At 44.0% G+C, this 16124-nt stretch overlaps 1 protein-coding gene across 1 annotated transcript in view; it reads right to left on the reverse strand.

The window, feature by feature from the left end:
- Positions 1-16124, reverse strand: part of LOC120032682 (myosin-10-like) — a gene marked incomplete at its 5' end in the record, with an annotated part of 31655 nt that overhangs the window by 15164 nt on the left and 367 nt on the right. The window contains 12 exons of the mRNA XM_038978878.1: positions 43-106; positions 2568-2739; positions 3345-3468; positions 3855-3992; positions 4263-4469; positions 7199-7330; positions 7485-7593; positions 7968-8128; positions 8314-8383; positions 8524-8645; positions 8888-9081; positions 15501-15615. Of these exons, the coding sequence (XP_038834806.1) occupies positions 43-106; positions 2568-2739; positions 3345-3468; positions 3855-3992; positions 4263-4469; positions 7199-7330; positions 7485-7593; positions 7968-8128; positions 8314-8383; positions 8524-8645; positions 8888-9081; positions 15501-15615 (1608 nt within the window). The remainder of the gene's footprint in view (positions 1-42; positions 107-2567; positions 2740-3344; positions 3469-3854; positions 3993-4262; positions 4470-7198; positions 7331-7484; positions 7594-7967; positions 8129-8313; positions 8384-8523; positions 8646-8887; positions 9082-15500; positions 15616-16124) is intronic.

Below are 16124 nucleotides of genomic sequence, written 5' to 3' on the forward strand. Positions count from 1 at the left end.
TAAAAATAAACGTCTGTGAAGTACAAACAAACATTCCGTGACCAATTCCCTCTGAGGTGTGAGACGATCCGTCATGGCTGCCATGCCCAAGCTGAGATTCCTTTTCCTTTCCGTTGGAAAATGCAGTGAGAGACTTGGATGGAGCACATCATCAATCTCTATCAATCTGCCTCAGAGTGTGCGTGTGTATTAAATGTCTTTAGTGAGGGTGATAGCCAGCATACCAGCACGCACTGCACTAAGGAAGGCATTAGTTTAGTTTAGAGTGAACCGATGCCACTGAACAACTAAGCAGCTGGACTGTGTGGCTGCTTTTAAATATTTCGTTCAAAGCCAACATGAGGGTATGTCCCCATGTGAAAAAAATACTATGGTATACTATGGTTAAATAATATTGTATTCACTGTAGTGTTTTTGCGGACTTTACTGTAGTGTACTGTAGTATTTACAATCTACTGCAGTGTTGGAACTAGTAACATAAGCATTTTGCTGCACCTGCTATAACACCTGCAAATCTGTGTATATACCTTAGTCATTACTGTAGGGTTTTTGTGGACTGTAGTGCTTTTGTGAACATGACTTTAGTGTTTTTGAGGTCTGCAGTATACTGTAGTATTTACTATAGTATTCTATAGTATACTACAATGTGCTATAGCAAGTACTATACATGATTGAGAAGTACTACAGTGTGTAGTATATTATTCTACAGTATACTACACAATTCTATACTAAGTTCTACACACGATCGAGGGATTCTACAGTTTGTAGTATAGTATTCTACAGTATACTACACAATTCTATACTAAGTACTGTAGTATTCTATAGTAAACTGTGGTATTTTTTTATGTGTGTGTGTGTGTGTGTGTGTGTGTGTGTGTGTGTGTGTGTGTGTGTGTGTGTGTGTGTGTGTGTGTGTGCCCGCTGGGTCTCAACTGCTTGGGCCCTGTAGAGTGGACTGTTGCTATGGGGACAGGCGATGGAAGTGGGAGTATATGTGTGGGTGCACATCTAGCCGGTATGGTTTACTGGACCACAGTAGTGGCCGGGCAGGTTGGGCCGGTTGCCATAGGAACAGGCAACATGCGCGGTACAGGCTTGCATGGTGGGCAAAGCTTATCTATTCATCATCTATTCCCCGTATTGATCCAGGTAGCGTTCACATAGTACATCCTCCATTTCATTTCATTCGATTTCACCGTTTCAAAACATTTTCTCTGTCATGCAGATTGAGTTCGAATAACAGACTGGAAGCTTCAAAAGGAGGGTGGTGCTTGGAATCATTGTTCTTCCTCTGTCAATCATGGTTACCTGCAAGGAAACACGTGCCGTCATCATTGCTTTGCACAAAAAGGGCTTCACAGGCAAGGATATTGCTGCCAGTAAGACTGCACCTAAATCAACCATTTATCGGATCATCAAGAACTTCAAGGAGAGCGGTTCAATTGTTGTGAAGAAGGCTTCAGGGCGCCCAAGAAAGTCCAGCAAGCGCCAGGACCGTCTCCTAAAGTTGATTCAGCTGTGGGATCGGGGCACCACCAGTACAGAGCTTGCTCAGGAATGGCAGCAGGCAGGTGTGAGAGCATCTGCATGCACAGTGAGGCAAAGACTTTTGGAGGATGGCCTGGTGTCAAGAAGGGCAGCAAAGAAGCCACTTCTCTCCAGGAAAAACATCAGAGACAGACTGATATTCTGCAAAAGGTACAGGGATTGGACTGCTGAGGACTGGGGTAAAGTCATTTTCTCTGATGAATCCCCTTTCCGATTGTTTGGGGCATCCAAAAAAAAGCTAGTCCGGAGAAGACAAGGTGAGCGCTACCATCAGTCCTGTGTCATGCCAACAGTAAAGCATCCTGAGACCATTCATGTGTGGGGTTGCTTCTCAGCCAAGGGAGTGGGCTCACTCACAATTTTGCCTAAGAACTCAGCCATGAATAAAGAATGGTACCAACACATCCTCCGAGAGCAACTTCTCCCAACCATCCAGGAACAGTTTGGTGACGAACAATGCCTTTTCCAGTATGATGGAGCACCTTGCCATAAGGCAAAAGTGAAAACTAAGTGGCTCGGGGAACACAACATCGATATTTTGGGTCCATGGCCAGGAAACTCCCCAGACCTTAATCCCTTTGAGAACTTGTGGTCAATCCTCAAGAGGTGGGTGGACAAACAAAACCCCACGAATTCTGACAAACTCCAAGCATTGATTATGCAAGAATGGGCTGCCATCAGTCAGGATGTGGCCCAGAAGTTAATTGACAGCATGCCAGGGCGGATTGCAGAGGTCTTAAAAAAGAAGGGTCAACACTGCAAATATTGACTCTTTGCATCAACTTCATGTCATTGTCAATAAAAGCCTTTGACACTTATGAAATGCTTGTAATTATACTTCAGTATTCCATAGTAACATCTGACAAAAATATCTAAAGACACTGAAGGAACCAACTTTGTGGAAAATAATATTTGTTTCATTCTCAAATCTTTTGGCCACGACTGTATGGTGCAAACTGAACACAACCCATGAACGTTTATTGAGAATCCATTTTGGGGCTGAAGGGGGAGTATCTCACCTGGACAGAGCGGCCTGTAGCTCTTCCTCCTTCTTGGCCAGCTGGATCTTGAGCTCCTCTATCTGGGCCTGTAGCTCAGCTATCTGGTCCTGGAGGTCCGTGGTCTCAGCGTCTAGCTTCCTCTTGGCCTTCTCCAGCTCCTGGCGAGTCTTCTCCTCCTTCTTCAGGCGCTCTGATGACACACACACACACACACACACACACACACACACACACACACACACACACACACACACACACACACACACACACACACACACACACACACACACACACACACACACACACACACACACACACACACACACACGAGGTGGAAGGGCGGCGGGATCAACCAAACGATGAAAATAGATGTTGGCCCAGCACTCAAAAGTATCCACTCAAACATTCCACTCAAGCAGTAGTAACCAGATTCTTCCGCTTGGTAAACCATTAAGTCATTGTGGTGTCCGAACTTAAATGGAATTCCTATGCATACGTAGAATCACACTACCAGAGAAGTCTTAATCTTATCCAGTCTGTAGTCTTATCTTAATGTTATTATATGCAGTTGAACGTCTGCCATGTTGAGGGAGTTACAGTAAGTTCTACAACTAATCTTTCCTGGATTCCTTGCATCATCAAAAGGCTTTGGAGAAGAATGCCTGACGGGAAGGACCTTGGACCTTCTCCTCCAATGAAGGCAGAGAAAGAGAGCAAGGAAGAAAGAGAGCAAGGAAGAAAGAGAGCAAGGAATCGAGGAGACCAATCGAGGAAGAGCCACAGTGAAGCCTTTACCTTCCAGGTCAACCATCATCACCTCCTGCTTGTTCTTGACCTTGCCCAGGTTCTTGGCCTTCTCCTCCTCCTCTGTCAGCTGGGAGGTCATCTCGGCCACACGGTCGTCCAGCAGCTTCTTCTCCTGTTGGGTGGAGAGAGGAGAGGAGAGACGTTAAACCTCTCTACAGTTTTCTACAACAGGGGTCTGCAATGTGTGGCTTCAGAGCCGCATGTGGTTCTTTAGCTTCCCCTTCATGGCATCTTCTAATAAATCATTTGTATCAGATTAAGATAATCTTAAACATCTCTACTATCCCTGTACCCTTCAGGGCTCTATACAAGTCTAATCCCTAATTTATGTTTTCCGCTTCAATCAAATGCACACGGTTCCGTATTCAGTGTTGGTGCGGACAGGAGGGGACATTCTATAATGTCTATTCTGGTTGTGTTCGAGAGGACCAGGCAGACGGTCGGACGATGTGGAAGCAGATTGTATAAATTAGTCTTAAGTGTGCCCTCTTCTCTGACCTTGAGGAACTTGGAGTTCTGGTCCTCCAGCAGTAGAATGTCCTCCTCCATCTTCTTGATCTTGGCCTCGGCAGTCACCTTCTCCAGCTGCAGCTTCTGCCTGGCTGCCTCCTCTTCATCTAACTGCTCCTCTAGATCCTATGGATAGACAATGGACATACATACGTTCAACCAACAGAAACACTCAGTATCTTCAGTGCAAGGATATGTATTGCAATGCTGAAGTTATCAATAGTTTTAGTTAGAAGGAATTCCATCTAAACCAACATTAACTCATCAACTGATGGTGTGTGTGTGTGTGTGTGTGTGTGTGTGTGTGTGTGTGTGTGTGTGTGTGTGTGTGTGTGTGTGTGTCCATGCTGCATCCATATGTGCATATATGGGTCTCTCTCTCGCTCTCTCTCTGACCTGGATGTGGGACTGCATCTTCTTCTTCTCGTTCTGCATGCTCTGGTTCCTCTCCTCCTCCTCCTCCACTCTGGACTCCAGGTCGTGGAGGATCTCCTCCAGCTCCTGCTTCTTAGCGGCCAGGCGGGCCCTCATCTCCTCCGCCTCGGCAAACAGCTCCGTCTCCGCCTGCAACTGCTCTGCAAGGATGTTCTTCTCCTCTAGGAGCTGTGGGGGACACAGAGGATAGAGAGCAAAGTTTACCTACGCTTCTTTTCTAGATGTTATTCGATTAGAATGTCGAAAGGTCAAATCTCCTCAAGTCTACAAAAAAGGTGCTCTCTAGAACCAAAAACGGTTCTTTGGCTGTCCCCATAGGAGAACCCTTTGAAGAACCCCTTTTGGTTCGAGGTAGAACCCTTTTGGGTTCCATGTAGAACCCTTTCCACTAGAGGTCGACCGATTATGATTTTTCAACGCCGATTATTGGAGGACCAAAAAAAGCTGATACCGATTAATCAGCCGATTTTTATATATATATATATATATATTTGGAATAATGACAATTACAACAATACTGACTGAACACTTAATATAATACATAAATAAAAAATCTATTTAGTCTCAAATAAATAATGAAACATGTTCAATTTGGTTTAAATAATGCAAAAACACAGTGTTGGTGAAGAAAGTAAAAGTGCAATATGTGCCATGTAAAAAAGCTAACATTTAAGTTCCTTGCTCAGAACATGAGAACATATGAAAGCTGGTGGTTCCTTTTAACATGAGTCTTCAATATTCCCAGTTAAGAAGTTTTAGGTTGTAGTTATTATAGGAATTATAGGACTATTTTTCTCTATACCATTTGTATTTCATATACATTTGACTATTGGATGTTCTTATAGGCACTATAGTATTGCCAGCCTAATCTTGGGAGTTGATAGGCTTGAAGTCATAAACAGCGCTGTGCTTCAAGCATTGCGAAGAGCTGCTGGTAAACGCAGGAAAGTGCTGTTTGAATGAATGCTTACAAGCCTGCTGGTGCCTACCACCGCTCAGTCAGACTGCTCTATCAAATATCAAATCATAGACTTAATTATAATATAATAAACACACAGAAATACGAGCTTTACATGCTGACCAGACCGGACACGTCGCGTGCGCAAGCGTCGCAAAATAAATTTAGAAATCCATGTTATTCAATTATTGCACCCACACTGCTCGCGCGCGCCAACGAGCGTCTGCGACGCCAAGGGCTAAAATATAACATGCTGACCAGACCGGACACGTCGCGTACGCGAGCGCGAGCGTCGCAAAATACATTTAGAAATCCTTGTTATTCAATTATTGCACCCACACTGCTCGCGCGCGCCAACGAGCGTCTGCGACGCCAAGGGCTAAAATAGAACTCATTCCTATTTCTGACGCAGATCGCGCTGCAAGTCTTGCCTCTCCCATCTCCTCATTGGTTTATAGAAGCAGGTACCCACGTGCCATGTCCTCATTGGTTATACCCACGTGGGTGATTGAAAGACAAACTTTGTTGCCGGTTGTCATGGTAATACTATGAAAGTTTAGATGCGATCACCATATAAGTTCAAAGATGAAAAACCCTGGAAGGAGGAGAGATGACTAGAAACGATTCGGTTGGCCGTTTTATGTGTGGATTAATTGTCGGAGTAGAGGTCCTTGTGCATTTCAGGTAAAATAACAACTCAATGTTTATATCCCAGGACAAATTAGCTAGCAACAGCAAGCTAGCTAAATAGGACAAATGAACGTTAGCTAGCAAGTGCAAGCTAACTAGCTAAATTGCCATACATGTTTAATGCTTTCGACCTGTCCCCAAATTGTCATTGGTTCAGAGTTTGTTTTGATATTTTAACCTGCGTGTCGTGATCGCGTTTGGTGTGGGGGCGCAAAATAAATGTATGTACGATAGCGCACGATGGCGCACGCGCGCAGCCGGTTTGGGTTCAGTGTTAGGTCATTAATATGGTAAAATCCGGAAACTATAATTTTGAAAACAAAACGTTTATTCTTTCAGTGAAATACGGAACCGTTCCGTATTTTATCGAACGGGTGGCATCCATAAGTCTAAATATTGCTGTTACATGGCACAACCTTCAATGTTATGTCATAATTATGTAAAATTCTGGCAAATTAATTACGGTCTTTGTTAGAAAGAAATGGTCTTCACACAGTTCGCAACGAGCCAGGCGGCCCAAACTGCTGCATATACCCTGACTCTGCTTGCACAGAACGCAAGAGAAGTGACATAATTTCCCTAGTTAACATTACCTGCTAACATTAATTTATTTTAACTAAATATGCAGGTTAAAAAAAATATACTTGTGTATTGATTTTAAGAAAGGCATTGATGTTTATGATTAGGTACATTGGTGCAACGACAGTGCTTTTTTGATTGATTGTTTTTTATAAGATTTTTATTTTATAAGATAAGTTTAATGCTAGCTAGAAACTTACCTTAGCTCCTTGCTGCACTCGAGTAACAGGTGGTCAGCCTGCCACGCAGTCTCCTCGTGGAGTGCAATGTAATCGGCCATAATCGGCGTCCAAAATTGACGATTACCGATTGTTATGAAAACTTGAAATCGGCCCTAATTAATCGGCCATGCCGGTCGGCCATGCCGGTTGACCTCTACTTTCCACAGAGGGTTCTACATGGAACCCAAAAGAGTTCTACTTGGAACCAAAAATGGTTCTCCTATGGGGACAACAGCAGAACCCTTTTAAGAGTGTACTACTCAACTTTCAAACCCAGTGGCCGAACTAGTACTACACAGCATGAACTATGGAAGCCAACGACATTAACAATGGCTGGAGTAAGTTCATATGCTGTTTTATCTTCGGCAGTGCATACTTCAGAAGAATAGCTAAATTGAGATATAGAACCATGGTAAGGGGATCAGGTAGAGCTCCAGGTAGTAACTCACCTGTTGGTGTTTCCTCTCCATCTCCACCAGCTCTCCCTCCACCTTGCTCTGTCTCTCCTTCACCTTGACCAGCTCCTCGTCTTTGGTCTGCATCTCCTCCTCCTGCCGGGTCACCTGGAGCAGAGGTTTCACCTGGAAGAGAAAAAGGAGGAGGGTCCCATCAAGGTCAGGGGAGGGAGGAAAGGAAGAAAGGAATAGGATAAGGTGTAGAGAAATGGTCATATGCATCCTGTGTGGGTGTAGATGTGGTCTCACGGCACGCTCCATCAGTAAAACCCCCACTCACCTTGGTGAAGAGTCTCCACCACTGCCAGTGGCGCAGCTTGAGGTAGGCAGCACAGTTCCTCTGGAGGACCTTCAGAGCACTCAGCTGCTGCTGCTTCTTAGCAAATGCCCTGAGGAGATGCATAATTAAGAGACTGATATCACATACAGCTTTACTTTAGCTACTTAACTTGGCCACAGCTGTATCCCAAAACATAACACATACAGTATCATTTTGACTTGACTTAGCAGTTTTAGCAACTTCATAACTTATCTGTACTTATGCCCCATTTTTGTGAATTGCATTGAAATCAAAGGGCATGAACATGCCTCAGTAATGAGGTGGACATTTAAACCTACTTGACTGAGTGATAGGGGACAGACAGTGGGGCTGCTGAGTCATGGTACTTACTATGCAAAGTGATTTGAAGCCTGGAAGTCTGGAAAGTCTGGCTATATAAATATGAATTAAGTTATAAATCAATTGTTAATCCTAATGACTCACTTGCGTGCCAGGTAGCCGCGGCAGACAGACTGGAAGTAGATGATGATGTCAGTGATCTTCAGGTCTCTCTCCTCCTCCAGGTGGGCCAGGACTCCGGTCCTGAAGAAGATCTTACTCTGGCCGATACGGAACAGGTTGGGGTCCAGTTCCAACGCTCGGATCTGTTACAATACACAGGAGAATACGAGTAAATGAGGAAAGTCAGCATGCAAATCAGATCTTTTTTATTTGTTATTTGCATCATTTTAAACAGGGTGGTGCATTGACACAACTCATATTTTCATGAGTTTCAACACTTTTTCTCATTGTGTTAGTTAATTAATAGATAACATTGGAAGCCCTTTACCATCCTCTCGCAGGCCTGTTTCCCGTCCATGAAGCCCTTGGGGATGGCATTAGGGGTCAGGATCTCGTACCTGGGATAAATAGAGAGGTATTAGGAGTTAACGCACTGGCATATTCCCAGAGATCACTGTAAGTGAGGGCAGTCTAGTCGGCTCACAGTGAAGACAAAGAACACAAGCACAATAGTTATGTGTCCTGTTTCCGTGGTTACCTCTGTCTGAACTCCTGGAAGACGATGCGGTTGGGGAAGCCCTGTCTGCAGATACGGATCCCCTCCAGAACTCCATTACACCTCAGCTGGTCCAGAACCAGATGGGGCTCCAGCTTACCAGCCTGACATGGGAGAGAGATGAAGTGTTATAAATAAATAGTACAAAAATCTGGTACAGGTGTACAAGCAAAGAGTATTACCTATTAACCTTGTGTCTACAGAAGGTCTAGCAATATATACTCAGAGAAAACCCTGAAATTAAGAGATCAATTCAAGTCTCACCCCTTCTGTTGGCTATAGTATAGAACAGGTGGCCTGGTATAGTTAGACTGACATGTAAAGTATGACAGGATATACTACTCACCTTCTTCTCGTGGTTGGGGATAATACAGCGGACGAAGTTGGGGTTGGTGTTCCTCAAGGTGGCCATGAGCTTGGTGAGGGACTCCTTGTAGAGCTGGCCCACCGTGCGGAACATGCCCTTCTTGGTCTTGTAGGTGGCGCCGAACGTCGTCTCCGCCATGCCCGCCACCTGGTCCAGGCCCACGATGCGGTCCACTGGCGAGGAGAGAGAGAGGGAAGGAAAGGGGTTAGAAGATAGGGGGGGTCAGACTTGGAGAGAGGTGTTGGGAGCTAGATCACAGACAGACAGACAGACAGACAGACAGAGACAGACAGACAGACAGACAGACAGACAGACAGACAGACAGACAGACAGACAGACAGACAGACAGACAGACAGACAGACAGACAGACAGACAGACAGACAGACAGACAGGATGCTGGGAGTAGCAGCAGCCAGCAGAAATGTGTGTCAGCTGCAGGTGTAGATAGATGAGGACCTCTAAGTATGATTGGCAGCCTCTGTGGATTTGTGGGGGTGGGGCAAGGACAGGGCAAGAGGATCACCTAAAACTGTAGTCCCGGACAAGCACAACTGATTCAACACGTCAAGTAATCATCAAGCCCTCGATGAGTTGAATCAGGCGCTTTTATCTGGGGCTACAACAACGATGTGTGCTGTTGGGGGTACTGGAGGACTGGAGTTGGGAACCACTGCTATACAGTATACATGCTTGGTTCCAGGGTCTGTATTCGTAAACGTTCTTCAGGCTAAGTACAGCTGATGGTTGCTAGTGGTAAAAACAGGTCTTCTTGAGCACTACGTTCCCACACTACTCCTTTCAGCAGTCATTCAAAGTGACAACCTTTTAGGATAACTACAAATGAAATACCTATTCTTTGGTATGAAACTAAAGGCATTTCACAGCCTGGGACCTTTCCTACACATTGTCTTTTTTCCATCATATTAGCATAATCTGACAGTCAGTCACACAGGGCCATTTCATATCCGTAACTTCAGATTCTCAACATGCCTTGTTTCATTTTGGTGTGACATTATTGCTGGGCTGGCGTGTTGCCAAGCATTATATTTCCAACATGTGGCATAAGTTTTGATATGAGGCATGCTGATGAATTAACTATTGTTTATCCAAGTGTCCATACAGGTAATTTATCAAAATCAAACCTCCAACTGTGTTATCTCCTAGGGTTTCAGGCAGACAGAACTCTAGGAATGTCCTACAAAGTTCCAGACTTTCAGTTTTTAGTCTGTAGATATTGTATCACTGTCACACCTGCTGTGTATCAACGTCTATAGTACTGTAGAATCGGGCCAAGAGAAATGCCAAATACTACATGTGGTTCCAATTCTCTGCTACTTTGAAAAAATAAAAGGGGGAAATGAATGCCATTAATCTTTCCTCAGTCAAGCCTCAATTCTTTAATTCCCTTTACGCTTAAATATATGCCTTGGAAAGGGAATAAAACCCAGACAGGAGAATAGGCTTTGGTTCGGAATACTGAATAACCAGTGCTCTTAACCTTTCCACCATACTGTTAGGAAGCGGTCGAAATGTACACTATTGTTACCCTGAGGGAAATGGGGGAGGGGCATGCTTTTTCAATTTCAGTCAGGGAGAGAGTTTAGTATTTTTTTTTATTTAGTCCAGGGGAGGATCATGTAATTTGGAATTGATTAAATGTCATACACTCATAGATTTTTCTTTGCTATCTAGAACTTAAAGGGGTTCTTTGGCTGTCCCCATAGGATAACCCTTTGAAGAACCCTTTTTGGTTCCAGGCAGAACCCTTTTGAGTTTCAAGGAACCAAAAAGAGTTCTACCTGGAACCAAAAAGTGTTCTACCTGGAACCAAAAAGGATTCTACCTGGAACCAAAAAGGATTCTACCTGGAACCAAAAAGGTTTCTACCTGGAACCAAAAATGTTTATTCTATGGGGACATTTGAAGAACACTTTTTTCTAAGAGTGTATTGCTCAGTGTTTGAGAATTAGTTGTTTATTATATCTGGATGTGTGCCTGATGATGCCCCTCATCCCTGATTCTCTGCTGGGCGCGCAATATCAAGTGCCACTACTGTGGTCTCAATAAAATGATCCTTAGACTATAGGCCTAGGCTATATGAAGAGCATGCTTGGAAAAGTACAGGGCAACATTATATTTTGAAGAAAATGTACTTCCTTCCCAAGTTTTTGCACTGCTGGGATGGTGTAAAAATAGGCTACACTCTCAATCAATCAATCAAATTGATTTATAAAGCCCTTTTTACGTCAGCAGATGTCACAAAGTGCTTATACAGAAACCCAGCCTAAAACCCCAAACAGCAAGCAATGCAGATGTAGAAGCACGAAGGCTAAGAAAAACTCCCTAGGAAGGCAGGAACCGAGGAAGAAACCTAGAGAGGAACCAGGCTCTGAGGGGTGGCCAGTCCTCTTCTGGCTGTGCCGGGTAGAGATTATAAGAGTGCATTGCCATTAAGACCAAGATGTTTAAATGTTCATAGATGACCAGCAGGGTCATATAATAATAGTCGTTATAGAGGGTGCAACACATCAGCACCTCAGGTGTAAATGTCAGTTGGCTTTTCATAGCCGAGCATTCAGAGGTCGAGACAGCAGGTGCGGTAGAGAAAGTGAGAGAGAGTGAGGGAGAGTTGAGTTACACACAGCAATTGATAGGCTGTCCCAATCATGAGCCTTGGCCTGCCCTGCTCTTGTTGATGTAGGCCTAAAGTCTTTTGTGCAGCCTAACCAATGGTTGTGCTGTGTACGGTGGCACTTCAGGAGGCAAGTCAAAGGCTTCGTCCCCAAAATGCTATATTTGTGTGTGCGGACTAGCCCTACTGATGTCCTGTTCAGTTTGAGAGGAAGAACGTGAAGATGAGAAGGAGGACCGGAGGTAAGCTTGCTACTGCTATAATTGATTTTAATAAAAAACTATGTTTCGTTGCCCATAATGAAGCTATTTATCATAGTTACTGACCTCACAATAAGCCATATTCAAGTAATTTACATTACTTGGCAGCCACGGAGATTGACAGCGCATGGGTGCTGAAATGCTAATTCAAGAAGGCCTAATTCATTTAAACGATCTTCATTTTAATTTGACTTTAGGCTACTAACAACAAGAGGGCTTTGTGTTGGAGCCTTTTTCTTCCTATTCAAGACATAAGAAGTAGGCCTACCTGTTTGACAGATGAAATTATAGTCCACTATCCATAGACTTTGTCAGCCAATTCCTTCAGACACCATACACTCCTTAAATATCTCAGTGTCAGTGGAGGCTTGGCGTGTTAATTTAAAACCAGGGCGCGAATTTATGTGGCTTTGGTTAAAGAAAATGGCTAAAAGCATAGGGCTACCCCTTGCTAGCTTAATATTTTCCTTTTTTTTTTTTACCTGATTATATAAAGTGATCTATAACGCAATGTTTGTGCTAGAAACAAGTTGTAAAACGCAGGGGAAAGACGCATACGCATATGGGATATCTTTGGTTTGTCTCTATGACATTCAGAGGCTATGCTACAACCTTCTATAGCCAAGGAGACAAGAAATGTACTTTGTTTGGGAAGTAATGTGTGATTCTGTCACTATTGTTGGATTCTAGCTTGAAATATACTTAGTCATGTTACCAGACTAGAACACCAGGCAACAGTCTGGTTTCAGTCACTGATAAGGTAGGATAGTCGTGGCTTAGGGAGGAGCGAGGAATCCGGCCCGAGGTCAGGTCAGATGAAGTGAGAAGGAACAGTCCAATCCCACACACATATACTTCCACGCCCACGAAGGTTCCAGCATCAGGCAGGGCCATGACTACACCAGTGAGAGGAACCAATTAAGTTCCTGCCTAGCAACAGAGGTGTAGTGGCTGTCAAGATGTGCAAAGAGTTGACTCTGCCTCGTAGGAGGGTATAAATATATGTGCTTATGTAAACATGTCTTTGTCTTTGCAGCTGTATGACCCAGTGGGTCAATAAACTTGGTTTGAGCTTCTGCTTGTTCAGAACCTAACAGTTGGCGTTGTCGGCAGGATTCACCACGATTTACAGTCGAACTAAAGAGTCCGAATCAGTGAAACAGGAGCCGGCACCAAAAACAAGGTAGACACAGTTCCTACATCTGTTACCACTCATTCTGACATCTTGGGGAGATGAGAGTCGTAGGCTGAACGAATTATAGGATACGGACCTAGAAAGCCTAAGTTTATTCAGTAGTTCCTTCGCGTTACGACCAGTCGTAAATATATGGTGTAGGGTAGGTTCTGTACGGATAGGTCCCAAGTGGGGGTGTTCCTCTGCAAGATCCATAGAAATATAGGGTTACGGGTAGGTTCCGTACGAATAGGTCCCGAGTGGAGCTAGTTCTCTGCAAGTTCCGTAGGTGACACTACAGTGTAGGGTAGGTTCCGTGTAGGATAGGTCTCTAGTGGGGGGTGTTCCCCTGCAAGATCCGTAAGTGGGACGAAAGTCCCAGCCGCAGTGGCCGTGAGGCCGTAGAGTGTGTGTGTATGGATAAAGTGTCATGCTTGAGTACTAGTACGGTAGGGTAGGTTGTAGAGAAGTAGTCCATGGAGAAGGACAAAGGAGGAACGTGGATGGTGATAGAAGGTTGCCTATAAGTTCTGGAGGACAGCCTCATTCACGGTTAGAAAAGCAAAAAGATATTCAAATGTTTTTTTAACATGATTTGTGTGTATAAGCAGTAGCAATAAGCAGAATGTTTGGTTTATGCCCTATTGGGGCAGGGAACCGTGACAGATTGTGTGGAAATAGGAAGACATCTGTGAATAATTTTGGTTGTGTGTGTTGTCAACAACAGTGATATTTGAAGCGTGACACCTGTCTGTATAAGACATTAGGTCTCCTGTATTCCAAGTAGTAAATTGGCAGACACTTCCGTATTGGTTCTAATACAAAATAGGTCCCGTGACCAAATGATTAGGTACCTATACTATAACTACTCTCTGGGAAGTGGAATAAATTGCTCTGAAAAGTCTGTATTATTGTTTGTTGTATTTTCTTCATGATGTAATCATTAAATAATTTAAATTGAACAAAACAATAAAACAGGCTTTTCAGACCAATTTAGTCTAAGTAGGCAGTATCTAATGCTAGCAGGAGTAGAGCATTGCTGAAAGGTATTGCATTCCAATGGCCTATTGACTACTACACTAGTACTGAGACATAGACGACCAACAATGGCATGCAGCCTAGGAGCGACGGGAGCCTCTGTATGGAGGTAGGCTTCACCATGATGCACTGCTAAGCCATGGATCTACATCAGCATGTCATAACATAAAACGTCATCTATCTCTATGAGCAACGCCATGCTGCGCTGGTAAGCCATGGATCTACATCAGCATGTCATAACATAAAACGTCATCTATCTCTATGAGCAACACCATGCTGCGCTGCTAAGCCATGGATCTACATCAGCATGTCATAACATAAAACGTCATCTATCTCTATGGACAACACCATGCTGCGCTGCTAAGCCATGGATCTACATCAGCATGTCATAACATAAAACGTCATCTATCTCTATGAGCAACACCATGCTGCGCTGGTAAGCCATGGATCTACATCAGCATGTCATAACATAAAACGTCATCTATCTCTATGGACAACGCCATGCTGCGCTGCTAAGCCATGGATCTACATCAGCATGTCATAACATAAAACGTCATCTATCTCTATGAACAACACCATGCTGCGCTGCTAAGCCATGGATCTACATCAGCATGTCATAACATAAAACGTCATCTATCTCTATGAACAACACCATGCTGCGCTGCTAAGCCATGGATCTACATCAGCATGTCATAACATAAAACGTCATCTATCTCTATGAGCAACACCATGCTGCGCTGCTAAGCCATGGATCTACATCAGCATGTCATAACATAAAACGTCATCTATCTCTATGAGCAACACCATGCTGCGCTGCTAAGCCATGGATCTACATCAGCATGTCATAACATAAAACGTCATCTATCTCTATGAGCAACACCATGCTGCGCGGGTAAGCCATGGATCTACATCAGCATGTCATAACATAAAACGTCATCTATCTCTATGGACAACGCCATGCTGCGCTGCTAAGCCATGGATCTACATCAGCATGTCATAACATAAAACGTCATCTATCTCTATGAGCAACACCATGCTGCGCTGGTAAGCCATGGATCTACATCAGCATGTCATAACATAAAACGTCATCTATCTCTATGGACAACGCCATGCTGCGCTGCTAAGCATGGAACCTTCTACAGCTAAGAACATTCACCTGGAGGCTCATCAAGACTAGTGACATTGTTCTGTATCTCTACGATACAGAGAGACAGGGGGATAAAAACACCTGACAGAAGAGAAAATAAAAACACAAAAAAGGTTGAAAACATAAACAGAGGTTAGTAGGCTGAAGTCCGACTGATTACTATTAGTACCATGTTAACTAAATAAGCAGCAAACATTGTACATTGACAATCCCTAAAACAAATAGGCTTAAATTATGATGAATTAACCAATCTAACGAATAATAACTGTTCATCATCAAGCCGGTGCTAACACATTCCTTCTCTGTTAACCATGTGGACAGGACAGGGGACATAACTTACCATCTTTCCAGAGCTCCGACACAAACTTGTCAGTGGACTGGTTGAGCAGCGTGGCCACGTTGTCATTCAGGGGGTCCATGTTCTTCATCAGCCACTCATCTGCCTTGTAGTCCACCTGGGGAGGGGGGAGAAGGTCAGAGCCATCCAGGCCTAGAGAGATATAAGCAATAATAGCCCTTCAGGGATGAATAAAGTTTATTGAATTGAACTGTCGGAGAGTGGTGATATACAACAAAATGACTGTTGAGGTTCCAAATTCATTTCACTAGGGGTGACATAAGACTCCAAATCATTCCAGAAAAGTGTGTTTAAAGACAACGTGGACATAATATTAAACAGATGTGGTTACGGTGTACAGCAGGACTGCCTGCACTGGAAAGGGCCCGGGTCTCTATTGCGCAACACTGAATGGACGCTAGAGAAACTAGCCAAACCTCCTCCCACGTATCTGATACATAAAACCAGGGTGATACTCCTGCGGGATTTGAATACCACAGAGGAGAAGTTGTGCGTCAAGAGCGATACAGCAGCCAGAGGTTGATGGGAACAGGATAGGGGCTAGTGACGGAACAGACAATGCCTCAGGACACATTATAACGGTGGCTTTCCAAAAGGACCTGGTGT

This window comes from Salvelinus namaycush, chromosome 39 (assembly GCF_016432855.1).
Source record: "Salvelinus namaycush isolate Seneca chromosome 39, SaNama_1.0, whole genome shotgun sequence".
Classification (NCBI taxonomy): domain Eukaryota; kingdom Metazoa; phylum Chordata; class Actinopteri; order Salmoniformes; family Salmonidae; genus Salvelinus; species Salvelinus namaycush.